The following is a 24,955-nucleotide window of genomic DNA, read 5'->3' as shown; positions in this document are numbered from 1 at the left end:
CTGTCTCTTCCAGTGCACTGAAAATCAACAATAAAATCAATATAATAAAGTGGTGATTGTCTTTCTCTCTTTCTGTGCATTACAAGCATGAAGAATTTTCAGTGATGTTATCCTCATGTTAACACTCACTCATTCCTAAATATCTGACAATTACTCAGAAAATCAGAACACAAAAATTAGAAGATGCAGCAAAGCACTTAATGATGTTGTCCAGGTATTTCAAGATATGATACAGCCTTGGCATATTCCAGTATTTCCCACCTACCACCTACTTAACAGAAGCTCTATTCAGCTTCTGCCTAGAGAATGGGACAATCCTTTGTGTGACCTGTACGTCAAAATGCAAGACTTGATGAAAATATTTTGCCTCACTGCTGTTTGGAGGGCAGAAGTTTAGGGGCTTAAAAGCAAGAGAAAATCAATTTTCACTCATCAGAAGACAAGTTTCATAGTGCCAGCATGGTTTTCTCATTCTATCGGTATCTGCTCTTGACCCAAACTCTAAGAAGACATTTAAGGTTTCACTCACAGACTCCTGTGGGAAGACTTGGAGCTGTATTTTCTCATTGCAATCCTGGTGTTTACCCGGGGTGCCTGTTTCTGGAGGGAAGGTTTGTGTTTCAGCACTTGAGTCTCATTTGTGAGGCTCATCCTAACCTGTAGCTCAGCAGCCCAGGATGTTTGTTTAAGCCCAGCCAAGCCCCTCACAGCTGCTCACTCACTCCCCCACCAGTGGGATCAGGGAGGTAATTGAAAGGGTAAAAGTGAGAAAACTTGTGGGTTGAGATAGAAACAGTTTAACAAGTAAAGCAAAAGCCATGCACACAAGCAAAGCAAACCAAAGAATGAATTCAGCCCTTCCCACGCAGGTGTTCAGCCATCACCAGGAAAGCTGGATTCCATCACACATAACACAAATCACCCCAAACATCTCCCTTTTCCTCCTTCTTCCCTCCACTTTATACACTGAGTATGATCTCATATGGTCTGGAATATCCCTTTGGTCAGCTGGGATCACCTGTCCCGGGTGTGTCCCCTCCCAACATCCCATTCACACCCAGTCCCCTCCGGAGCATGGCCTTATGAGGGGCAGGAAAGGCCTTGGCTCTGTGTAAGCTCAGCAATAACAAAAACATCATCACTGTGTTCATCCCAAACCCAAACCACAGCCCCATTCCAGCCACGGGGAAGAAAACTAACACTACCTCTGCCCAAACCAGCAGACTTGCACAGTCCAGCTTAGGCTTTGGTTTTGTTGGTTTCCATGCTTTATTGTAATAAATGTAATAATCAAAGTATTCTGCACCAGTATTTGAGTTACATGTCAAAGGCATGTTGGAATAATCATGGAAAACATAACGGATGGCTTTGAGATGGAGAGATTCATCATGAGGCTGCTTAAAGAAGTCCTGGTGCCCTGTGGACTTGATGACATCAAGTAAATATCTAAATAGCCAATACAGGCTGTTAGAGCCAAAGTTGTGGCATTCTCTGGTAATCCCAGACATGTCCATGTACAGGCCACACTTTGCTGGATTGAGGCCTCACCATATTTACTACTTTTTACCCCAGACCATTTTCTCATCCTATATTTCATTGAGATAATCTTGATCGGGATATATCAGGAATCCAGTAAACAAGCTGTCTGTCCAGTAGGGATCATAAAAGAGCCCGTTCTGTTCTGAGTAAAAGATTTGCAGCCATACCTCATCCTCCTGCTTCAGAGAAAGGATGGTTGATCCAGAGGCAACATCGTGGTTCCCAGTGTTGGCATCAAAAGTCTTGATCCGGTACTGCCCGTTGTGGACCAAGCCAATGGCCAAGTGTTTGTTGGCCAAAGTGATGTCATAGGTGAAGTAGTAAATACCTGGGATGCTGCATACGAATTTCCCACTGGAAGCATTGTAATGTCCTCCCTCATTCATCAGGATCCTGTCAAATTTGATGGGCAGCCTTTCCCTCGGGTAGCTCTTGGAGACTGCCACAGAGAAGGCAGATTTGGCTTTGTTGGCATTACAGGTGCAGGGGCCCGGCATCCCAGCCTCGCCCTTGTTCCCTTTGGGTCCCTTCTTTCCTGGTGCCCCGTTTTTCCCAGGATTACCCTTTAAACCCTTGGGCCCTCGTGGGCCTGCCTTGCCAATAGCTCCTGCTTTCCCCTTTGGTCCTGGCTTGCCAGGGTTTCCTGTTCTGCCTTGTGGACCTAGAAGAAAAATAACCTCAGTTTTTCAGTGAAAGAGTTGACATGGCAGGTGGAAATGCATTATATCATTGCAGTAGAGTAATTCTTTAAGGAGGAAAACCTTGCTGGTGTGAGAGTCCTGATGAAATACTACCTGGAGCTGGACATCTGCCTGGACTGACTATCCAGGGTTGTTGGTGTGATAACAGTGGAACTCAGGAGCAGAACAGTCTGCCCCTTTAAGGACCAAAAGGCTGGTTCTATTATCTGTCTCTCTTGAGAAAAAGGAGGAACTAAAGAAGAAGCTTTAAATATTTGGGGTTTACAGGAGTGAAGCAGGTTTGTGAAGCTTTTGGAACCTCACTTTGAGCAGGTAGAGTATTTTTAATCATGTGTCTTTTTTTTTTCTTTTCTTTTTTTTTGCATTTAGCATGAAAGTGTTAAAAAAAAAATTAAAAATAAATCTAGGTGTAGTAAAAGACCAGCCCAGCCCAGCTGGGGGATGAACCAGCAAACACTCAGGGCCAGGACTGGCTTGAGATGTGAAATGGGAAGTGAGTTGGGCTGTCACAGTGATTCTGATGTAGTAGTATCTGATATAAGCAGATTCATGAGGATTTATGCACTGTCTCTTAACCTGCTGTAGCAAGACTGGATTTAAGTGCAGCTGTGGTTGGAAATCTGTTTTCCAGATTCCCGGTTTTGGGGGTGGGAGAAGGGAGTAAGACGCATGTTGGGCTCGCTGGTGTTGGCTGAGGCAGGAGTGCACTCTAGTGTGGCAACAGGAAATCACTGGCTCTCCACCACAGCTGATCTCAGCACCTCCTGACTCCAAGGCTGGATCCAAAGGGCAGCCCCACCTCAGGATTAAAGAAGGGATGTTGTTTGCTTTGATTTAGGTCCAGCACTGCCAGAGCAGGGCTTGTCCCCTGGTGCTATGGGCAGTAAGTACTTCATTTTTTCAACTGGCTCTGTTTTGCCTGAGAGCAGGAGTCAGAGACCAGCACTTTATCAGAACAGAGCAAACCTCACTTTGTAACAAAGTGAAGCCAATAGGAATTGCACACAGTGGGACATGATGTGTGTCTGGAACCCGTCTGACAAGTGGGACAAGTTGGAGAGGGGAGAGTGGAAATTTCTGGAAGAGTTTCCTCTGAGATGTTGCCTGTCCTTGGGCTCAGATTTGGGTGACAGGTTGCTGTGAACTGGGCTGTTGCACTATGACCTTTACACGGTCCCTTGCTCTGCTGAGCACTTTCCCCTTACCTTCATCGCCGTGCTCGCCTTTATCCCCGTCCTTGCCATCCTTGCCATCTTTTCCTGGGAAGCCCATCCTGCCAACTGTCCCTGGAGTGCCGGGCACGCCGGGGGGGCCGGGAGGCCCAGGGGGTCCTGGTAGGCTGCAGGCCAGCTGGGGACCTTCCTGCAGCTCTCTCTTGGCAAAGCCCCCGAGGATGTGGTTTGCCACACAGGGCACAGTCCAGAGGAGGAGCACAGCAGAGATCATGGCACAGCCTGTGAGGAGGAGACGGGATGTGGTGGCAGCATGTGGGGTATGGCACCAGTGGGATGGGTGAGAGACTTGCATGAAATTGGGAGGGAACTGAGCTTTTTTTGGCAGGATGGGGGAGCTGTTTGCTTTGTGACATGTGTGACATGAATTCAAGGATTGGCTCATGGAGTTTTCTAGGCCAGACAAAATTTTTTTTCAAGCTTACTCTTCTCTAAGTCTGTATCTGTGGCCACTGCTCATTTTGTTCTGCTACCTGGGCCTCTTTTCCCCAAAAACACAAGGAGCAGTGGCAGAGGGGTGCAGAAATCAGCTGCCTGGGATGAGGGGAGTGGAGGAAGGGGTTTGGTATGGCTGTGCCCAGTATGACCTGCCCTGCAGTTGTGTCACTGGGGTTTCTTCCCAAGCACAAACCCATTGTGTGATGCAGGGCAGGATTCAGGAGACAGGCTGGGGAGGCTTTGGCCAGTCCTTACTGCCATTTGCCTGTCAGAACAAGCCAAGCCTCATAGTTAACATCCCGTTCCCCATTGCAGCTTGGCTGATCAGGAGGCTTTAGCAACTCCCCAGTAGTCTTATGTTTAACTCCTGCACTGGAAAGAAGATGTTTAAAGTACTGGATAAATTCCATGTTGGCATTAGTGTTCTCATCCTGGTATTGGCTTCTGAGGGGGTGGAAATGCATATTTAGATGCTCCAAATCCAGCGAGCTGATCCTACATATTTATGCTCAGTGGGAGCCCCCAGTTCTGCAATATTATAGTTAAGAACATGCAGAGGAGTGGGAAATGCAAACCAGATCTCCAGGCTGGCTTTGGCTGCTAAACCATTTTGTTCTTAAGCTCTCTCTTGCTATTCTTATACATAAATTTATTTGCTGCTGGTGAAAGGTGTCAGTTTAACAGACTTGTGAGATGGAAAACACCAACCAGTGTTCATATGGAGAGTTGAACAAAGGCTTCTCAGCTCATGGAAAGGGAAACAAAATGTTAAAATTCCTGTGAAGTGGGGAGATCACAAGGAAAGCTATATCCCTGCTTCCCAAGAACCACCTCTAACAGGGCAGAAGAGAAGCAGGAGTCATCTGGAGGTGGATGACACTAATAAGTTGTGGCAAGAAAAAATGTCACTGTGGAGCATAACCTGGAAAAAAGCTGGGAATGTTTCATGTAGAGAAGAAACGTGTGAGAGGGAGCACAGGGTGGGAGGGCAGCTCCTTCTCTGAAAGTTTCTTATCGTAAGTGCTTTTATTACCTTGAGACAACCCAGGTCTTGACCTGATGGGATGAAAAGTGGCAAACAAAATACCCTGAGGCTGCAAGGTCAGTAGTATCAGTACTTGGATAGATGGGGAATATCCAGCTACCTGGAGCCGTGCTCTGGCACAGCTCCTGAGTTGGTGTTAATTAAGGACTCCAGGAGAACGTTTCATCCCATATCACAGCAACGTGTGTGGGATGCAAAGCACAATCACATTCACAAAGAGGATCTATAAATAACCTCTTAAAGAAATCTTTTTGAAAGAGAACAAACCTCATTCTGTTCCACCTTAAAAGGAGAATTGTTCCTCGATGTAGAACCTACTATGAGCTCCAAAAAGCAAATTGGAAACAGATCAGCATCTTTTCCCTCCACAGTACGGGCAGCTGGCCCGGCAATGGAGGCCATGCAGCATGAGGATTTCTTTTTCTAATGACATTTTAATTAATGTTTTTGTTAATGGGGTTAGAGACCCTTTGGCCATGACCAATGCCTCTTGTGCATAAAAGAGGCATTTCTGTAAGAAAAGATTTTGCCTGTAAGAGTGAGGACCAGTTGTACTTTCTGATGCTTCTGGCTGAAATCCCAGAGGGAAAATCCCTGAGGGTTGCCAGGTGTGGGGTGGTTTGGTGGCACGTGCACTGGCTGGATGGTGATTTTTGGCCAGGGAAGCCACCCTGTGCCATGTGGTGGTGAGAAGAGGAGAGTCTGCAGGAATTGCTGCTCGGAGGGAGGGAGGAAGGAGCAGGATGGTCTGAGTGGGGAGCCAGCAGCCAACAAACACCATGATTTTCTACTCTGTTTGCCTTCAATACTTGAGGCTTTCTCAAACAGAACAACCATCTTTCTGCTTCACAACTTCCTAGTGCACCTCAAGGTGTCTTAATTAATCTTTAAAATAATCAGCCACCACGAGCCCAGTTCTCAGCTCTGGTGGCTGTCCTGCACCATCCCCAGGGTGGAAGCAAAAGAAGCCTATGGGTGTGCAGGGCTAATTTAGGTAAAACAAGGTGTGTCACCAGTGACAGACAGCAGCTGAAATGGGTGGATTTAACCTCTGATATAAACCAGTGAAGCAGTTATACCAACAGGAGCATGATCTGTTCTCTGCTGCTGCACAAGCAATGTCAAAGGAGGGTGATGCACCTTCTGTCCTGAACCTGTACTGCCGTCTCAGCTTTAGGCAGCCAGGGATTCCTGTGGCAAACCTTTCCCAGCTTTGAGCTAAAACCCCCTCACAGAAGCTGCCGAGGTGGGTGCTCTCAGCAAAAGGCTGAGGAGTGTTTCCCTCATGGTATAGTTCTTTAACTGGCAACTGTTGCCTTCAGGGATTTCTGTGCAGGCTTTGGAAACCTGAGTGCTCAGTGACTTAGACCTTTTTTGGGAAGTTTTCAAAGTTAAGGTTAAGAGGAGGGAGAGGGGAAAAAAAAGGAAAAGTACATCTACTCACCACGACTAATCTCCTCAGTGAGATCTTGACGGGCGCTGGCAACCAACACCTCAGGCAGATGTTTTGCTGCAAATCCCTTTCACACACAGAGCCCCGGCCCCGTCCTGCTGCAGCAGCGTCCCGAGGGCTGGGCAGGATTGACTTTTGTCCTTCTTTTAATTATTGTTTTACTCCTTTTCGTGCGTATTTTTAGCTTCCTGCAGCAGCTCTCCTTTGGCTCCACGTTGCCAAAGGCATATTTTTATTATTGTGTAATGGATCTGCGCCTCTTCCTCGGTCACGTGGCACAGGAAGAAATTTTTACACACATATGGCTGGAAAGCTCTTGAGGCTGGGGGAGCTTTTCCCTCTCTCTCTCACCCTTGCAGTCTTGTAGGAAAGGCTCAGGAGCTGACTGGAGCATTTCTGACTGGTGTTGCCCCTCTCTGATGTAGTTGCTGCCCAGGAAAGCAGGGGATGGGTAATGAAGATCCAGCTAGGGAACAACTTTGGCACTTTATCCTGGAGCATTAGCAAGGGAAGAAAATCTTGTCCTAAGGGTGGAAAATCATTTCTAGTTGCTCCAGGTTTGAATTAAAGACAGTCATGAAGCAGCAGCTTTGCAAATGCAAATTTTGAGAGGAAACTGCTTGTACTTCAGCACTTCTTCAGGTGGATGTGCAAGACTAAACATGATTTTGTCATAGAGATGGCATGGCAGGAACGCTTCTGTTTGGAGAAAGGGTTGGGGTTTTGTTTTAAGCTTGCAAAGTTATTACAACCCCCCAGCAACTGCTTCAGGCAAAGCAGGAACACTAGAAGCAGTGGCTGAAGCCTAAGCAGGATGCTCTGGGATGCTGCCAGGGTTGGTATCAACCAGATTGATCTTTTTATTGTGGATTCCTGTTCTGGCCCAGCCAGGATCCTGCACAGGGCCTGGGACAGGCATGTCCTTGATGGCAGGGCTCCAGATCCTGCCCTGCAGCTCTCCAACCAGTGAATAATTTCTGCTCAGTGTAGACTATTAGCTGATTAGGAGCACACTGGAATTGTCATTCCTTACTCTGCCTGAATTCATCCTTCTCAGAGCTGTTATGGTTTATTTTTAAGCTTTCCCCTGTGCTTGCTTTTGGAACATGGTGGGAACGGATATAACGTAAAAATGAAGTATGTGCACAGTTTGCTTTGTGAGGTGGGACCAGTTCAGATGCTCATGGGAGGAGTGGGAATGTTTGGCTGAGGAAGCACAGGGTTGTTTTTGTGCTGTGCCAATACTCTTGCAGAGCTCCTGCTGAGCCAGTGCCTCAGCTCTCTGACACTCTGTGATGTTCCCTGCCATTAAACAACCTCCAGGAGAGCAAGCCCCCTTCCCAAACCCACACAGTCATCACCTGAAATTTCACTGGGGAAAGGGTTGTTTTCAGAAAAGCTGCCATAGGTAGGGACAGATCCAGACACTGCTCCAATGGCTGCTTTTCCCTGAGGCAGCTCTGGTGATGAGTCAAATAAGAATCATCACTTTTTGCCTGTTTTGATAAGGTTTGGAGGAATCCAGCTCTTGTGGAGGGCCTCTCCTGCCTGGGTGTGGACCAAAAGGCTCCAGGCACTGCAGGTGCAGAGGTCTTGCCTCAGATTTCTTATGAAATCAGATGAAAACCTCCTGTGAGCTTTACCATGGTGCCAGTCAGATTGGCCTGGGAAGCCACGCTGTTTTACTCAGACACCAATGGCATTGGTAAGAAAAATACCATTATCTTCTGCTTATCCTGCCCCATGACAGCTGTGCTGGGGCACCAGGGCTTTGGGATGGGTGTGAAACAGGCCAGGGATGACATGATTCTTGAACACACAGCAGTCCTGCCAGGAAACTCCAAGTGTGACAGGAAATTCACAGTTATGGGTGATTCTGAGCCCAGATCTGCAGCATGTTGAAGGCAGCAAGAGCCTGACCTAGTTCGTCAGCGTGGGGAGAGGCAGTGCTGGGAAGCTCCTGCCAGGCAGATGGAAAATATGTCTGTGCTGCACAGCCAAGCCAAGCTGCTCTGGGGTCCCAGGCAGCTCTGCTGGAGAACATGCTTGGCAGCACACTGTGTTAAACAAATAAACTGCCCGTGCACAGAGAATCAGAGCAGACCTGAGACTTGTTTCTCAGTGCATTTTGTTTCAGAGAGACATTGCAGGGAAGCACTAGGAGAGATCATGTCCAATCTGTGCTGCTCTTCAGCAGAAGTCTCCCTGCCGTGGGTCTCTCCAGGATCTCAGGGAAGGCTCATTGCTGCAGTACAGGATGCTGGCTCAGGCTGAGACAGCCCTACTTGCATAGCTCTCAGTGGGGAATGGAGAAGGGGCTGAACAATGCTGAAACCAGCCCTACTCGTCAATCCCAAAGTCGAACACCCTGAGAGTGAGGTGAATATGTAGCAGATGGTAAAGCACCTGATAAAGGAACAAAAAAGTGAAAGTACTGACAACTTATCCAAAGCTGCAGAGCAGGTACAGCTGGCCTGGACACATCTGGCTGACAGTCCAGCACTTTATACCATAAAAGCCCAGTCCCAGTTTTTAACAGAGGATCACACCCCTTCTTGAAGTGTACGTGGAGATTCCTCCCTGGAGTGGGGACACCCCTCACTCCTCAAGGCTAAGCCAAAGAGATTTGCCCATGGTCATTGGTCTGGGTCAGTAACATCAATCTCTACTTAAGAATGGTTTTTGCTAGCTTAGTATAATTGATTCAATATAATTGCTTCAACTTCACTTCAAAAATAGTGCACTATACTATATAGTAGTTATAGCTACCTATACTATATAGTAAACAATTCTGATTAAGATCTTTTAGTCTAAACATTATCTTAATAAATCACTTATTTTTATTTAAGTATATATATAGTTTACCATCCTTAATCCTATGTGACAAAGTGGTATAGGGGTTCAATTACACTTGTATAATCCTTTGGCACAAACCTTAGACCAAGTCCAGAGCTAAGATTGGATCCAGCTGCACCCAGGCTCCTCTCTGAGGGGGAGATTAGGAAGACAGGGTGCCCTTTCTGCACGTCATGGCTCATTGAGGTCTTCCCTAATAAACTTTGTGCCCATTGTGGATGGGCTGCCTAAAAGGTGGGCTGTCCTTCCCCAGGACAGCAGGTCTATGTCCAGCGAGGGAGGATTTTCCCTTGTTTACTTTCTGAGCACTAACACATTTCATTGTTAGGTACTGACCTTGCAGCAACGACTTTGTAACCAAATAATTCAGCAAATGCCAAAACAGCTGCAGTTCACCCAGAGGCTGCAGGCAGCTGAAAATCCAGCCTTCCCATGGCACTGGGCAATAGCAATGGAAATGTGCTCCTCATCAAAGATGAGTGTCAGTGCTTTGGGGATTTTTTGGGAGATACTAATTGGAGGGAAGAAGTGTTTTTTCTACCCAACAGGCCTCCAGTCCTAGTGTGGGATGGTGATTTGAGTAGTTTTTATTGCCCTGCCTAAAAGGAGTTTGGAAGTCTGTAATCAGTCTACAGAGAATGATTGCCCCTCTCCAAAAGCCCCCATAAAAATGAGTCAAATCTCTGTTCAAACTTCAAGGATGCCCTTGAGACCATTAGCTCTGCTTCGGATCTGCAGCCCTAACCCATTAAGATAAAAATAAATAGAGCTTATTTTAGGAAGACGGAAGTGGGAACCAACCCAAGCACCAGTGAGCCACCGCCAGCACAGAGCAGATGATGTGTAAAAGTTGGGGGTTTTTCTTCTGTTTCAAGCATCTTCTAATTCAAAGTGAAATTTAGTAACCTTTTTGACTCGCCATAAATGGCACCTGTCCAGGTGTCGAGTAACAGAGTTAAACAAGAAAAGACTTCTGAAAATGCCTTGTATTTCCCAAAAATACAGAAAACTCCAGATCTGCTCTGGAGTCTGTAGCATCAGCAGCAGCAATCCCAGTCCATGGGGACATGAGCAGCACTTGCCAAGGCCAGGAAAGCCAGTGACAAATGTCTGAGAAAATAACTCACATCTGGTGTAGAGCAGGTTACCTGCCCTATTTGCTGCTTGAGGTAACAGCAGCAGGCTCTCCATTTTTCTCAGGTCTTATTCTTCAGGGCTTTCTTTGCTCTCCAGCTCATAAACAAGAGCTTGCCATGCAGGAAAATACCCCAGGAAAGCTGAAAGAGACAATAACAAGTTTGGCAAACTCATTTTTCCACACCAGCACACCAAGGCAAGAGGAAGAACATCCAATATGGGATTCCAGTTTCCTAGTTTTTAAAATAGTTTGCTCCAAACGTTTTCTTCCTCCCTTCTGAAAAAAAGGGAAGGGAGAACTGCAATCCTGCCTCCGTGTTTCTGAAGAGGAGGGGGGAAAAAACCCCAACAAAACAAACAAAAATCCCAACTAAGTTCTACCTACTCATCTCCTTTTTTTCACTGAATCTTCCTAGACATCTACAGTATCTGAAACATATTTGACTATACTATTGTATAACTTCAAATTATACCTAAATTAAGCTAACTATAAGATGTTCTCAAAGCACCAGGTCACTACCTTCAACCTTCTTTGTAAACAAAAAGCACATTCAAGGCTTCACCACAATTTCATATTGAGTGAGCAGCTAGAGAATGGGTCCTTCAGCTCAGAGCAGGTGAAAGCTATTCCACCAGCACATGAGGAGAGGCCAAAGGTCAAGAGGAGGAATATTTAGCTTTATATATTCCTACAAATAAACAAGGATTGATTAGACCAGGCAACACTGAGGCCTCTCTGACTCCCTCTGTGGGCTGGCACTCACTCCCATCCTGTAATTTCCCATGTGAAAAAGGTTAACTCAGAATTAGGGTCTCGTTTATAATAAGCCAAGGCTCATGCCCAACTGCAAAGGAGCTCTGGGAGCCAGCTGCAGATCTTTCTCTTTGCTTTCTAATCAGAAAGAAACCTCCCTCCTATTCCACACCTGCAACATATATAAGGGATTGGGCTCAGGCACTCTTGTTTTTCCTTGGGTATTTTAGGGGAGATATATTTTTGGCTGCAGCTCTAAAGAGCATGGAGAGCACTTGGAGAATTTGTGTTTGTTTCTACTGCTGCCTGCCCTGGCTCTCTGCTGGCACCCAGTGCTCCCCCCACTTCAGGGGCCGTGGGGATTCAGACAAGGCCCCTGCCTTTTTGGAAGCTCCTGAGGGTGCTGCCAGTGAACTCAATCCAGTGTTGCAGCTGCCCCAAGGTGCAAGGCGAGGCTATGCCCCCCTGCCTCCCCTCCTGAAGGTGCTGTCTGATCAGGGCCCCCAGAGCTGGGCTAGTGAGGTCCCCAGGCTGCAGCCAGACTCCAGGGCCCTCCGGTACATGAAGAGGCTCTATAAGATGTCAGCCACCAAGGAGGGGATCCCCAAGGCCCACAAAGGCCACCTCTATAACACTGTCCGACTTTTCACTCCGTGTTTGGAATGCAGGCACCGCCACAGGGACCTGGTGAGAGGTAGGTGTGAAGTGGCCTGGGTTGTAAAGGTTAAATGGGGTTTTTCTGTGTGTTCAGCTCTTGCAGTATGATATAAAAATAGCTTTCTTCTTTAGAGCTGTTGCTATTTTAATCCTCAGGGCTGTTCTTTAAACTGTAGGAGTTTTTCATAACCTACTTCTCCTTGAATGGCATTAGGTACAGACTTCACAGTTTGGGAAACACCACACAAATGGTATGTGCAAGACGATACTGGTGTTTTGGGCTGACTCATCTCATCATGAGTCAGAGAAAGCCACAATCAGGTTTAAGTAAAGTAGGAAAAATGGAAAAAATGCCTAGGCATAGCGGGCAGCACACTTCCTTTTACTGCCTGTCTTGGTATTGCTTCTTTTCAAAAAACCCACAGCACTGGAATGAGACTTGTATCAAACTGCCAGAACCCATTGCCAGAGGATTCCTCTCCATGTCTTGTACATTTGCTAGGGAAGAATCACAACCAAAATCTGTGAATAACCTGAAGGGAAGAGTAGAATTACTTGTAAATCAGGCTCAGGACTGAAACTAGGTTGGCCGGGCATCCTGTAACTTAGGGTTTTCTTAAATGAGGGCTGGTGACAAGAACAGCACCCAGAAGTCATTGGCCTTTAATTCTACTTAAGTGACTGCTGATAGGTGATCTGAGTTCTTCTGACTTGAAATTTTCGCTAAAAAGACAGATAACCACAGAAAGAGAGATAAACACAAACATTGTACTCATTGTACTTCTGTACAGGAAACAGCAATTTCAGATGGAGTTTGTGGTTTGTATCATTTGCAGTGCCTTGCTCCTGTTTCTTCATACCAGCACTAAATAGACAACTGTTGAATTATTCCTGTACTGTTTCTTTTAATGAAAGGAATCATAATAGCTCTTAAAACCATGGGTTTCCTTGGGTCTGTTGAAATTTCTTGACTTTTATGTCCCTGCCCAAAGTAGATATTCCAAGTAATAAATGTAAGGGAGGGCATCTAAATTGGTTTCTTTTGCTGCTGAATCATTTCTACTTATCCACTAGTATAGTATTTATGTTTAGTGGAAAATTAAGACACTCTTAACTCTACAGCATTCTGTTTCCCTTCCCAGGAGATGTTCACTCGGTGGATTTACTCTTCAACCTGGATCGTGTTACTGCTCTGGAGCACTTACTCAAGTCTGTCTTGCTTTATTCCTTTGACACATCTGTTCCCATTTCCTCTTCCATCACTTTCATATGCCATTTATCCATTAAGGAACATGATTCTGCCAGCCAAATTTGTCCCAGCATTTCCCACTCTCTAGCTTTTAGCCTGCACTTTGAAGTTAGAAAACGCAAGTGGGTGGAGATCGACGTGACTTCTTTCCTCCAGCCTCTAATTGCTATGAACAGGAGGAATATCCATATGGCTGTGAACTTCACTTGCCTGATGGGTGACCCACAAAGGAGCACAAAACTGGAAAACCCTGTTAATGTGACACTGGTTCCCCCTTCCCTTCTTCTGTATCTGAATGACACCAGTGAACAAGCTTATCATGGGTGGAACTCACTTAGGCACGGGAGGAAGAGCCCAGTGAGGGCCAGGCAAAGGAACAGCCCACCTGTGGATCCTATGGGTGACAAAGGAAAAGGGAATTCCCAGGGCAGAAGGGCCTCTCGACAGCGAAGGAATGAGAATCTGAAAGCAGCACCAGCAACTTCACCCAATAACTTGAGTGAATATTTCAAACAGTTTGTGTTCCCTCAAAATGAATGTGAGCTTCACAACTTCCGCCTCAGCTTTAGCCAGCTAAAATGGGACAAATGGATCATCGCCCCGCACAGGTACAGCCCCCAGTACTGCCAGGGGGACTGTCCCCGGGCCGTGGGGCACAAGTACGGGTCTCCTGTGCACACCATGGTGCAGAACCTCATCTATGAGAAGCTGGACCCCTCTGTCCCCAAGCCCTCCTGTGTCCCAGCCGAGTACAGCCCGCTCAGCGTCCTCACCATCGAGCCTGATGGCTCCATTGTCTACAAGGAGTACGAGGACATGATCGCCACCAAGTGCACCTGTCGGTAGTGCTGTGCTCTGCTTTCACTCCAGCTTTGGGTATTTCTGCGTTCTCAAAGTATCTGTAGCTATAATCCACTGAAGAACATTGGTGTAACCTGATTGGGATTTAGCACAGAGTTAGCAGAAGGTGTTTACACCATACACTTATTTTTGTCGTCACTCAGCCTTTCTAGAATGTGCAATTAAATGTAAATAGTATCTTTTTATTGGAATAATTATGCATTTAAAATGTGGAAAAGGTTTCAACTATTAAATGTATATTTTAAACTGCTTTCTTGTAGATTTAAAAGAAGAAATAAATGCCTGTCACCCATCCCTTGACACCCAGTGCCTTCTAGTCTGCCTCTCTACAGAAATCTTGTGTGTGTCATCTCCAACATATGTCTAGGAAGAGAAGAAACTCTTTAATGTTAAAATTACTTCCTAAGGTTTATATTCTTTTTCCCTACCACATTCCAGCTCTTCCAAGCAAGAAGATATAAATTTTCCACACAGTTCTGTAGAGTTACCGAGTGGTTTCTTGCTTTTCTTTTGTTGCACTCTTTAGGCTTTCTCAACAAAAAGGAGGGCAAGAGTTTAAGGACAGCTGTGGGGTGACTTGTGAACACTTAAATCACTGAACTATATCAGTAAGAACTGGCACCAGCTGACAGGTGAGCTGCTAAAACCAGGAAGGCTTCATCTCTTTCAAGAACAAGAAACAGCTGTTCATGGGGTGAGGGCACAGGATTGTTCAGGAGGAACCACAGCACCACTGGCTTCTCAACTATGAAGAAATGTTTAAAAAGCTTAAAAACACCCTGAAGGCTTCTAAAAGCCCTAAATGAGTTTCTGTAAATGCTGTTCAATTGGTTTAGTGTTCTGAAATGTGGGGCCACAATTTCATTTCCTCTTGCAATGAAACTGTAGGTAACAGTGCCTCGATTCTAGATGCTTTCACATCAAATTTTTGCTGTGATTGTTTTATTTTCTCCTCCTAGGCTTCTTCTAGTTTTAAGAATTGCATCAAAAAAGCTGGTTTCATGCAGGGAACCCAAGCTAGGAGATATTTAGTTGGGGTCCACACACAAGCACCCCCAGCTTTGGTTTGGTGGTGGGTTTGTTTGTTTGTTTGTTGGGTTTGGGGTGGTGTTGTTTGGTTTTTGTTGTTTTTTTTTTTTTTTAAGGCTGCGGAGCAGAACTGTCCTGTAAAATTTTTTCAGAACAGCCTTTAAATTTGGCTTGCTAAAACACTGATACGTAAATGCTATAATTTTCTCTGCTAAGCCATCCAAACAGCCCCTAGCCTTAGATCCTGAGCTGTGCAATTCCAGAGGTCTGGGAATTCAGCCTGACAAGGAAGGAATGTCCCTGAAGGGGACAGTGTGTGGTGTTACATTGCTGTGATGGTTCACCGGGTTGCTGTGATCTGATCGATGTCGGAGTGCTGGAGTGCTCTGGGGAGGTGCAACAGGCATAAATCTGCTGCAAAAGTGAGGTTCCTGCTGCAGGTTTCAGCCTGCAACTGCTGAAATCAAAGTTGGGTTAAATACCAAAAGCTCAAAGCAAATATCTTGATGTCACACAAAAGACATCCTGGCCCCAAACAGCACTGTGGGTGGTTGGGTGAATTCAGGTTGTGTCACTCCCCCTGATCCCTTCAAACTCTGGGAATTCAGCTTTGCCGGCCTGCCAGGGTGGTAAATAAATTGAGTTATTTCCTGACACCAATGGAAAAGGCTAGTTCAGAGGGAGAAACCCTGGATTTGAGTTAGTGATAGGCAGCTGTAGAAAATTAGGACCTCAGCAACAGGGTAAAGGTCAAGGTCTACTCCCTAGAGAGGATTTAGGGAGATGCAGCACTTCTAGATTTCAGGGATACACATGCTGATAATTCCACTGTCTAATATATTCCAATAATTCCATTAATGTGGAAATGTTTAACGTATTCTAATAATAAGCATGTAGCATGTATAATATATTCTAATTAATCTAATATCTTCCAATAATGTTGAAGATGTCTAACATATTCTGTGATATATATTCTAACCATTTTAAAATATTCTAATATTAGTTCAAATAATGTTAAATATGTCTAATAGTCTAATAATTCTAATATATTCTAATAATAAATTAGTGACGTGGAAGATGTTTAATATATTCTAATAATTCTTCCAATAATGTGTAGGATGACTAATATATCGTAATAATCCTAATATGTTATAATAATCACTCTAATAATGTTGAATATATGTATTATATTCTAATAATAATTTCAATATTATGGAAGATGTCTAATATATTTTAATAATTCTAATAATATCTATAATTATGATGTCTAATATACTCTATTAGTAATTCAAATATTAAAGATATCTAATATAGTCTAATAATTCTAATAATTAGTCCACTAATGTGGAAGCTAATATGTTCTTATAATTCTAATATATTCTAGTAATAATTTCAGTAAGGTTGATATCCAATCTATTCTATTAATAATTCTAATAATAATATTAAATAAGTCTAATATAGTCTAATAATTCTAATACATTCGATTGATAATTCCAATAGTGTTGAAGATGTCTCATATAGTTTAATAGTAATTTCAGTGATGTAGAATATGTCTCATATATTCTAATAATGATTCCAATCGTGTTTATGATGTTCATTGTGGGGTGTATGTGGGGAGGGGGACTATTTAACCTTTAAAAGCCTTTTCTGCCCCAAACTATTCCATGATTTTACTATGTTAAGCCTCAAACCCTCTCGCTGTAGCACTAGACCACCACAACCCCCACACAAAAGTGGCTTTTTCTCCGACATTTACTTAATTTTGGTACTTAGGCGAATTTTCACGCCCTGAGGCGCCGCCGCTCCCCCACTCCCCTCACAGCGCGGGTGCCGCGTTTGACCCCCTCCCTCAGGGCAGGACCCGTTCGTTACACACAGAATTTACTGCAAGCATCGCTTATTACACGCGTAATTCATTGCAAGCACCTCTTATCACAAACATACTTTGTTACAAATATAATTTATCACAAATATAGCGCGCAACCCGCGGTTGCACAGCGGCGCCAGGGGGCGGCGCAGCGCTGAGGGAGCGCCATGGCCCCTGCCCGCCCCGGAAGGCGAAGCGGCGCCGAGGCCGTTCCGGGTCGGGCGGCGGCCATTGCCTGGTGACCGAGGTGACACTGCGGCCATGGGGAAGCACTTCGGGAACCTGGCCCGGGTGCGACATGTCATCACCTACAGCCTCTCGCCCTTCGAGCAGCGCGCCATCCCCAACATCTTCTCGCATGGCCTCCCCAACGTGATGCGCCGCTTCTCCTCCCAGGTGTTGAAGGTGGTGCCCCGTGAGTACAGCGGGGGATTCCCCCCCTTTTTGTGCCCCCTCGGCGGCGTAAATTTGGGGAGGGGGGATGTGGGGCTGGCGGGGAAGATGGCGGGTTCGTGGGACGCTGTGTTTTGTCGCAGGAGGTCTGTGCAGTGCGCAGTGCAGTGTCCCCTCACTGCGGTGACCCCGTATTGTGAATATCCCCTTATTCCAGTGTCCCCTTACTGCAATGTCCCTATATGGCGAATATCCCTTTATTCCAATGCTCCCATATAGCAGTGTCCCGTTACAGAAGTGTCCCCTCGTTGCATCGAATGTCCCCTTGTTGTGAATGTCCCTCTATTGCAGTGTCCTCTCATTCCTGTGTCCCCTCATTGCAGTCTCCCCAATACTGCAGTGTCCTGTTATTGCACTGACCTCTCCTTTTAGTGTCCCCTTATTTCAGTGTCCTCTCATTGCAGTGTCCTTATATTGAAAGCGTCTCCTTATTCCAGTGTCCCTTTATTGTGATGGCCCCGTTATAGCAGTGTCCCCTCATTCCCATGTCCTCTGATTGTGCCTGCCCTCTCTCCCTCCCAGCCTTTGCAGTCGGATACCTCATTTATTCCTGGGGGACGGAGGAGTTTGAGCGGCTGAAGAGGAAGAACCCGGCTGACTATGAGCACGACCAGTGACCACATGGCCCCGGAGCTCCTTCCCGCACTGTTACGGACCTGCTGTGCTTGTTCCCATGGCCAAAAGGGATTAACAGGGAGATAAGTCTTGTCTAATAAATTGTAACTTTGCCCCATGACTTTGTGTGAAATCTCTGTCTTAAGCTGTTTAAGGTGAGGAGCATCAAATCCCTTGTCTGGTTCTCTCTGTACAGGCAGATAATCAGGCTTAAGTTCCATGTGCTCGGATGTTTTTATTGTACAGCACTTCCAGCTTTTGTGATTCCCGTTTCTTTGAAATATTCCTCAATATAAAGTGCAGCGAGGGCTGTTTTGAAATGACAGTTCCTTGTTCTATTTATTTTCCCATCACTGGCTGGTATTTTTCCTCCAGCCTTGAGATCTGTGAAAAACAAACATTGCCTGATTTGGCATTGATTAAAGCTGAATGAGCTAGACAGTGGCTCGGGATTGGGGATGGACCCTGACCTCTCTCTTCACTGGAGCCCTGGCCAGAAGATGAGAGGGAACAGGAACAAGCTGCACCAGGAGAGGTTTCATCTCCATGTAACAAAGGGATTTTTTCCAGTGAGAACAATCAGTCCCTGGAACACCCTGCCCAGGATGAGGGGGAGGCCCAGGGAAAGATTTCAGGAGGTGACTGGCTGGGGTGCCAGGTAACCTCATATGGGCTCCTTTCCCACAAAATGCTGGACTAGCTGATCTTTCAAGGTCCCTTCCAACCTGGGCTGTTCTATGATCCTGTGATTCTAATTACCTAGTTATATTAATGTTAATTGGGTGATTAACTACACTGATATCTGATCATTGTTAATGGGCTGCATTAGAACCTTCTTGAGCACTACAGGGAGAAACATAACTGATAAACGCCTGAAGATGATTAAAAATCAGCTGCAAGTAATGAAGTCACTTAAATAGGTGACAAATTCACCCCGTGGCTCTGGGGATAGAAACAAGCTCCACTGTTTGAAGTCCAGAACACTTGGCTGGTTCCTTTGTCGGAATTTTTTCCTTCCAGTGTTCTGCTGACTGCCTCAAGCACCTGCCCTACACAGAGCAACACAGAGCAACACGTTGGTCTCCCTGCTGTGCTATTCCTGTACCTGTACTGGGAGTTTATCTTATCTGCAGGGCAGCAGTGACGTTTACCTGGGTGAGTTTCTCCACGTGCTCAGGGCTGGGAGACAAAGATGCTCAGGCTCTCACTTCAGGAAGCTGGGGGGCAAGCAGTTTTAAGAGGTCAGTGCTTGAGTATTTTGGGGCTCATAACATATACTTAAAAAGCACGAGACTAAGCTCAGTCTCTTATTTATCTTCCGAGCACAGCCTGAGGTTGGCATAAACTGCAGGAAAAGCAGTTGGCCAGTGCTGCAAGTGTTGGCAAAAATATTCTGTGCTTAAATGTACCTGCATTTTGGTTCACTGGTATTTTCTAGGCTGCTTAAGCAAGCAGGGAGCAACATCTGGCTGTGAGAGCTGGCAGAAGTGTCTAGAGGCAGATTTATAGGATCATAGAATTGCCTGGGTTGGAAAGGACCTTAAAGCTCATCTCATTCCAACACCCTGCCATGGGCAGGAACACCCTGCACTAGACCAGGCTGCTCCAAGCCCCATCCAGCCTTGTCTTGAACACTTCCTGGGATGGGGCAGCCACAGCTTCTCTGGGCAACCTGTGCCAGGGCCTCACCACCCTCATAGAGAAGCATTTCTTCCTAACATCCAATCTAACCCTGCCCTCTGTCAATGTGAAGCCATTTCCCCTTGTCCTGTCAGTGTCTGTGTAAAATATTTCTCCCCCTCGTTTTTACAAGCCCCCTTAAAGCACTGGAAGGAGACACTTAATTCAGAACTTTCTATCCTGCCCATTGAGCCTCCGAGAGCCCCGGAGCAGCTGCTGGGTGGTCTCAGTGACAGCCCCTGTGAAGTTCTGCTCAGTAAACACTTGGTTTTCACTGTGTTGTCTCACAGCTCTGCTGAAGGCCAGCACTCCCTGGGGCTCTCACGAAGTCCCTGCCCCTGCTGAACTGTGTCTGGACCAGGTGCCAGACAAATGTAAACGGGGGCAGCGGCACGGCGGCCACGTGCTGGCCCCGGGGTGGCTCAGCCCCGTGCCAGGGTCAGCCCTGAGCTGCGGGGTCAGCCCACAGCTCCAGTCCAGGCCTCTGCCCCTGCTGCTCCTCCACCTGTTGCTACCCTGCCCAGCCATCCTCTGACCCCTCCAAGCCAACCTCCCCCTCGGACACAGGCCCTGTTCCCTGCGGGGATGGTTCCCCCTGGACCCGCAGCATTGGCAGTTCTGTCCCTGGGCATTTCAGAATCTGAACAAGGCACTCAAAAATTTTTCGGTTGTTGGTTTATTTTCATCCTCCCTTTGGTAACTATTAGAAGTGGCAACAGAGCAACATCTCTTTTCTCACATCTCTGCTGTGGGTTCTTACCAGCCTCCAGGACTTGTGGGCATGGAAACAACTGACTCAGTTTTGTCCTTTTGTCACTAGTTTCTTGCACAGTTTGCTGCCTGACAGGCACATGTTGATGCTATTAGTGACCCAAAAGGACACACAACAATTTTGATGTATCATCACAAAGTACCAGCCTTACCCAGCCAAAAAAGCTGAGAGATGATGACTTACAGGGGGGTCTGCTGTCCTTCCAAATCCTGTGCTTCCATGGATGAACTCAGGGCTACTGCTGCTGTGTTGTTCTCCTTTCTCTGTTCTACACTAGTGCCTAGTGGAAATAGCAGAAATTAGAACTCAGATGCATGTAAAGGAAGGATTTAATGGGGAAAATAATTGGGAAATTCCCAGCTAAATGTAAAAGGAACTTTTAAATTCAGCTACTTGACATGCTATGATTTACTGTCCCACTTCCTTCTCGTCATAAAATCCAGGAAGGACAAATAATGAAAAATTTTGCTTCCTCCTTCCAGAGAAGCAACACAAACCAGGCAAAGGAAGGAGTGCAAGAACCACCTTAGGAAAGGAAGAGATAATCCAGTATTGGTTGTAGACAGTATACTGGTTTTAAATAAAAAAGGGGGGGGTATTATTTATTTATTTATTTATTTATTCATAAAAAACTGGGAAGGTTTTTTATTTAATCCCAGTGAAATTTGGGCTAAGGGGTAATCATCTGACAGCATGGCATTATCTTAATCTAAGTCACTTGCCTTCCACGCTGGCACTTGTGCCTTCATATTAAGCAATCACAGAAATAGAGCCTGTGACATCCAGATCTGTATTTACAATTTAGCTAAAGGATAGTTCACTATTTTATACAATATCTTCCACCTTGAAGTAATTTAAGACATAATGTATTCCAAAAATCCCATACACTGACACAATTAAGTTGGAATTCTTTTTATGTCACCCTGCAGTCACAAATGTCTTGACCTGACAGATTCGGGGCACATGGGACAGATGTGGGAGCCAGACAGAACCACAGACTGGTTTGGGTTGGAAGGGACCTTAAAGCTCATCCAGTTCCACCCCCTGCCATGAGCAGGGACACCTTCCACTAGACCTGGTTGCTCTGAGCCCAATCCAACAAGATACACAAGATCTCACAGATGAGGAGACACAAACACTGGGACAAGTGGGAGAACTGTGTAAGCAGATGACAGAGGAGATGAGAGGTAACAGCTCTGCTCAAACACTCTTTTCTCTGCTGCTGCAATCTCAGTCCACAATGGAAAAAAATGAAATTCCTCTTAATGACAAACAGCCCATCCACATCCATGGGAGCTGCTGACACCGTTTGGAAGCCCGATGGTGAGTGACAGGAACAGAGACAGAGACAGCTCATCTAAGGAACCGCAGTCCTGCCACATGGAGCACCTCAGCTCCAGACAGCCTTGAGCAGCTTCTTCCAGTATCTGTTTGGAGATGATTATCTTTAACACACCTTAGGACTCCTCAGAGAAGAACTCTATGAGTTACTGCGCATTTTACATTCCCAGACCCATCTGAGAAGTGTTACACCTGCTTTTTGAGCACCATATGCCTGGAAAGGAAGGTTAAGCAATTTTCTTACGGTTCTTTCCTGTACCAAGAGTGAGAAGCAGAATCAAAAGCACAATCCTCTGCTCCAAATAACCCTGGCAAGACAACACTTGCCCCTGGCTGGCAAACTCAGAGCAGCACACACTGTGAGTGGCACAGATGTTAAATAAGGTTATGGCTTTCAGTCTTGACCATAATAATTTGGGCCAACCCCCCTTTTGGATGCAAATAGACTATGGAGTTCTGGTAACATATTAGGTAGGCTTTAAAAAAAGGAACAGTTGGCACAATGGGTAAGGTGACCAGACAAAGTACAAGTGGAAGGGGAGTAAATTATTAGCTCAAGAGACAGGCCTTGAACCAGATCACTTCAGCAGATGTAGACTTAGCAATTCCCTCTTGCTCCAAACCGAACTTTGTTCCTGTAATAACTGGCAGCTGATGTAATGATAAGAGAATGAAGTCTATAAAAATCTAGCTGAAAGCCTGGGAAGTTCTCATAGAGTTCTTCCTGCCTCCTCCGCCCACGGCTGGTCGAAGTGACAACTCACGCTGGGAAGATGCACTGGTGGAAAATGATGGCAGTCCTTTTGCTCTGCTCACTGCTGCTCAGCCAGGTAAAGAGAGACAACTATTGAAATATAGCTACTGAAATAAATAATTAGAAATATACTATTTAAAGAGCTAATTCAAATGGACGGGTAGTTAACGAAAGCTGCTGTGATTTGGATGGAGAGCTGGCTGGAGTTAGAGGTGACAGTAGAGCTTTTTTAGAGGATTCAATGTCATAAAATGAAGAGTAACTGCCTAGTGAATATTGGACTACTCTGAGCCATAACTTAGCAAGCGATTCTGCCTTCCCTCCCAAGATTAAAAAACATTGTTAATTTTGGTACTTAGTTCTTTGGGGTCGGGCTACAAGCAATACTTTGACAGAGTACGCTATGTTCTGAAAACCAGAAACATTTCAAGTGCTTCAATTAAGACAACTGACCTCAGCATCAGAGCAACCATCCGCAGGTGCCTCATGTGCTGACAGTCCCCCTGGCTCTGTTTCAGGCACACGGTGCATCCCTGCCCCAGACCCGGGTGCCACGGCAGCGGCGGATGACGCCCTTCTGGAGAGGAGTGTCCCTGAGACCCATCGGAGCCTCCTGCAGGGACAACAGCGAGTGCATCACCATGCTCTGCAGGTAACTCAGCAACCCTTAATACTGTGTGATGGAAAGGAAGTTCACACTTAGTCTCACCCAAACGGGATCCAGAGTTCACAAAAAAAGATACCAGGAACAGGGATGGGGCAACAGACTCAGACTCTTTTGTAAGCAGTGCAAACAGAGCAGAGTCCAAGTTCCTTGACTGCCAGTCTTAGTCCTTTCACTGCAACCCCAAATAACCTGGCTTTGCAAAAAGGAACAGAGGACTCCAGACAGCTTTTAGGTAACCACAGACCTTAAAATTAATCCTTCCTAAAGCCAATGCTGTTCACTTTAAAGCATGTATTAATTAAAAGTAAAAAACCATGTATTACATCTTACCCTAAATTAACCACTTTAAGGTGCTTACTGAGCTCATAGTTTAAAAGACAACAATATCAAACACCATTGAGTTCTCATGAACACTAGATGTAAGCAAATTGTCCAACTGCATATAGTTGAATACATAAATAGAATAGTTAAAATTTCTACTTAGTGACTGAAAGGTGATTTTGTGTGGCACCTGCTGTGCATATATACCAGAAATCACAAACAATGTAGAACATAACCACTTTCTACTATATGTAAATAGGAAAAATGGATAAATGTATCCTATTATTAATAAATATGATTATAAATAAGATTATTTCATATTCTATTATAAATAAATAGGATAAAAAAATAAACAGTACAGGGTGGTTAGGCTGTATGCTGTGTTTGAAATGAATCATTAGGTTCTGCTGATTCCCAGAACTGAGCTGGACCAGCAACTACAGGAAGGTACAGACAGAACAGGACCCTGTGGACAGGACTGCAGTTCTGTACCATTTCTACACTGCACCTGATCCTATAGCCCTGGGCAACACACATTTTGGAGTTACGATGTAAAGCTAAGAACAGAAAATGAATCAAGACAAACTGAGCAGAGTTAGAGGTGAACACAGTGTGCAGGGCTACCTGAGCTGGACCACTGCTGGAACACCTGGGCGTGGGGAGCGCTGCTGAGGACGTACCTGGGATACCTGTCTGAGCCCAGCTCAGTGGCAGCCCCAGCTCTCAGTGCCTCATGATGGTTTTTTTCCAGGAAGAACCGCTGTCTCCTCACCACGGCCTCGGCATGAGCTCATGATGACAACACCCCTCACTGTTACTGCTGACGATGCTCCACACACTTGGGACATATTTATTGACTGCTCAGGAGCTGGACAGTGATTCAAGCAATCAAATATAAACCATATTTAATATTTCTGTCACATGTGCTGATAAAAGGACTTCAAGAGCTCAAGACCATCTCCTGCCGTGGCTGCGCTCTGGGCCTCAGGATGCCTCTGGCCAAGCTCAATAAAAGGGCTCTGCCTCTCCTGCTCGTTTGGGTTTTTTGTAACGGTTCATATTATTTATTTGAAGGTGTGAATTAAATTATATATTCAGCAAACCACCTTGGTTTTCCTTGTATCCTGTGAGCAGAGTGGACGGTGAGTGCAGAGCTGGTGCTCAAATCCAGCTGGACCTTTATCCTTCCACCTGGCAGGAGCATAAAGTAGATCAGGCTCCATCTCCTCAGTCTGACAAATGAACTCTTATCAGTGCTCAGATAAAGGCCTGTTAGAAAGAGGGAGCCAAACTGATAATACTGATACCAATTTCAATATCCCAAATATATCCAGTGATAACTGGAAGGAAAACTATTTACTCTTAATTACTTCTAATCAAATTTACTTAAATACATGTCCTAGACTGACTTTTGCCACTGACCTTACCTTCTATTTTAAAATAAATTGATCAAAATGCTGTTTTGAGCTGCTGGACGTTAATTCAGAGGGCTGAAACACAAAGCAAAGCACTTTGGGTTAAATAAGAACATACT

The 24,955-nt window shown here is 45.5% G+C and overlaps 5 protein-coding genes across 9 annotated transcripts in view; 3 read left to right on the top strand and 2 right to left on the bottom strand.

Moving 5' to 3' along the window:
- Window position 1: 1 nt before the first annotated feature.
- On the bottom strand, window positions 2–7,414 carry C1QTNF2 (C1q and TNF related 2). The gene is made up of 3 exons (XM_051793991.1): window positions 6,400–7,414; window positions 3,446–3,694; window positions 2–2,200 (listed from the first exon to the last, which is right to left on the bottom strand). Exons 2-3 carry the CDS (start codon window positions 3,684–3,686, stop codon window positions 1,587–1,589), a joined length of 855 nt encoding a protein of 284 aa, XP_051649951.1. The 5' UTR covers window positions 3,687–3,694; window positions 6,400–7,414; the 3' UTR covers window positions 2–1,586.
- Window positions 7,415–10,483: 3,069 nt separating this feature from the next.
- AFF4 (ALF transcription elongation factor 4) overlaps window positions 10,484–24,955 on the bottom strand; it is a 64,928-nt gene continuing 50,456 nt past the window's right edge. The window contains exons 22-23 of one of the 5 annotated variants that reach the window (XM_051793955.1): window positions 20,522–20,618; window positions 10,484–10,541 (exon numbers count right to left, since the gene is read on the bottom strand). In XM_051793955.1, the coding sequence (XP_051649915.1) occupies window positions 10,499–10,541; window positions 20,522–20,618 (140 nt within the window). In that variant the 3' untranslated portion in view covers window positions 10,484–10,498. Of the gene's footprint in view, window positions 10,542–19,075; window positions 19,104–20,198; window positions 20,407–20,520; window positions 20,619–24,527; window positions 24,912–24,955 lie in introns of those variants that run through there. The other 4 variants (XM_051793957.1, XM_051793954.1, XR_007905606.1 and 1 more) reach the window with 4 other exon arrangements.
- Window positions 11,358–15,748, top strand: GDF9 (growth differentiation factor 9). Its single transcript, XM_051793983.1, has 2 exons — window positions 11,358–11,849; window positions 12,955–15,748. The coding sequence occupies exons 1-2, from the start codon at window positions 11,420–11,422 to the stop codon at window positions 13,905–13,907; spliced, it is 1,383 nt and encodes a 460-aa protein (XP_051649943.1). The 5' UTR covers window positions 11,358–11,419; the 3' UTR covers window positions 13,908–15,748.
- On the top strand, window positions 17,026–18,007 carry LOC127473864 (cytochrome b-c1 complex subunit 8). The gene is made up of 2 exons (XM_051793996.1): window positions 17,026–17,233; window positions 17,794–18,007. The coding sequence occupies exons 1-2, from the start codon at window positions 17,080–17,082 to the stop codon at window positions 17,886–17,888; spliced, it is 249 nt and encodes an 82-aa protein (XP_051649956.1). The 5' UTR covers window positions 17,026–17,079; the 3' UTR covers window positions 17,889–18,007.
- Window positions 22,372–24,448, top strand: LEAP2 (liver enriched antimicrobial peptide 2). The gene is made up of 3 exons (XM_051793998.1): window positions 22,372–22,509; window positions 22,952–23,085; window positions 24,173–24,448. The coding sequence occupies exons 1-3, from the start codon at window positions 22,453–22,455 to the stop codon at window positions 24,207–24,209; spliced, it is 228 nt and encodes a 75-aa protein (XP_051649958.1). The 5' UTR covers window positions 22,372–22,452; the 3' UTR covers window positions 24,210–24,448.

This window comes from Manacus candei, unplaced genomic scaffold (genome assembly GCF_025592945.1).
Source record: "Manacus candei isolate 608988 ecotype Guabito, Panama unplaced genomic scaffold, ASM2559294v1 h1tg000037l, whole genome shotgun sequence".
NCBI lineage: Eukaryota > Metazoa > Chordata > Aves > Passeriformes > Pipridae > Manacus > Manacus candei.
Note: the sequence above shows the minus strand (reverse complement) of the source record. Positions and strands in the feature narration are given on the sequence as shown.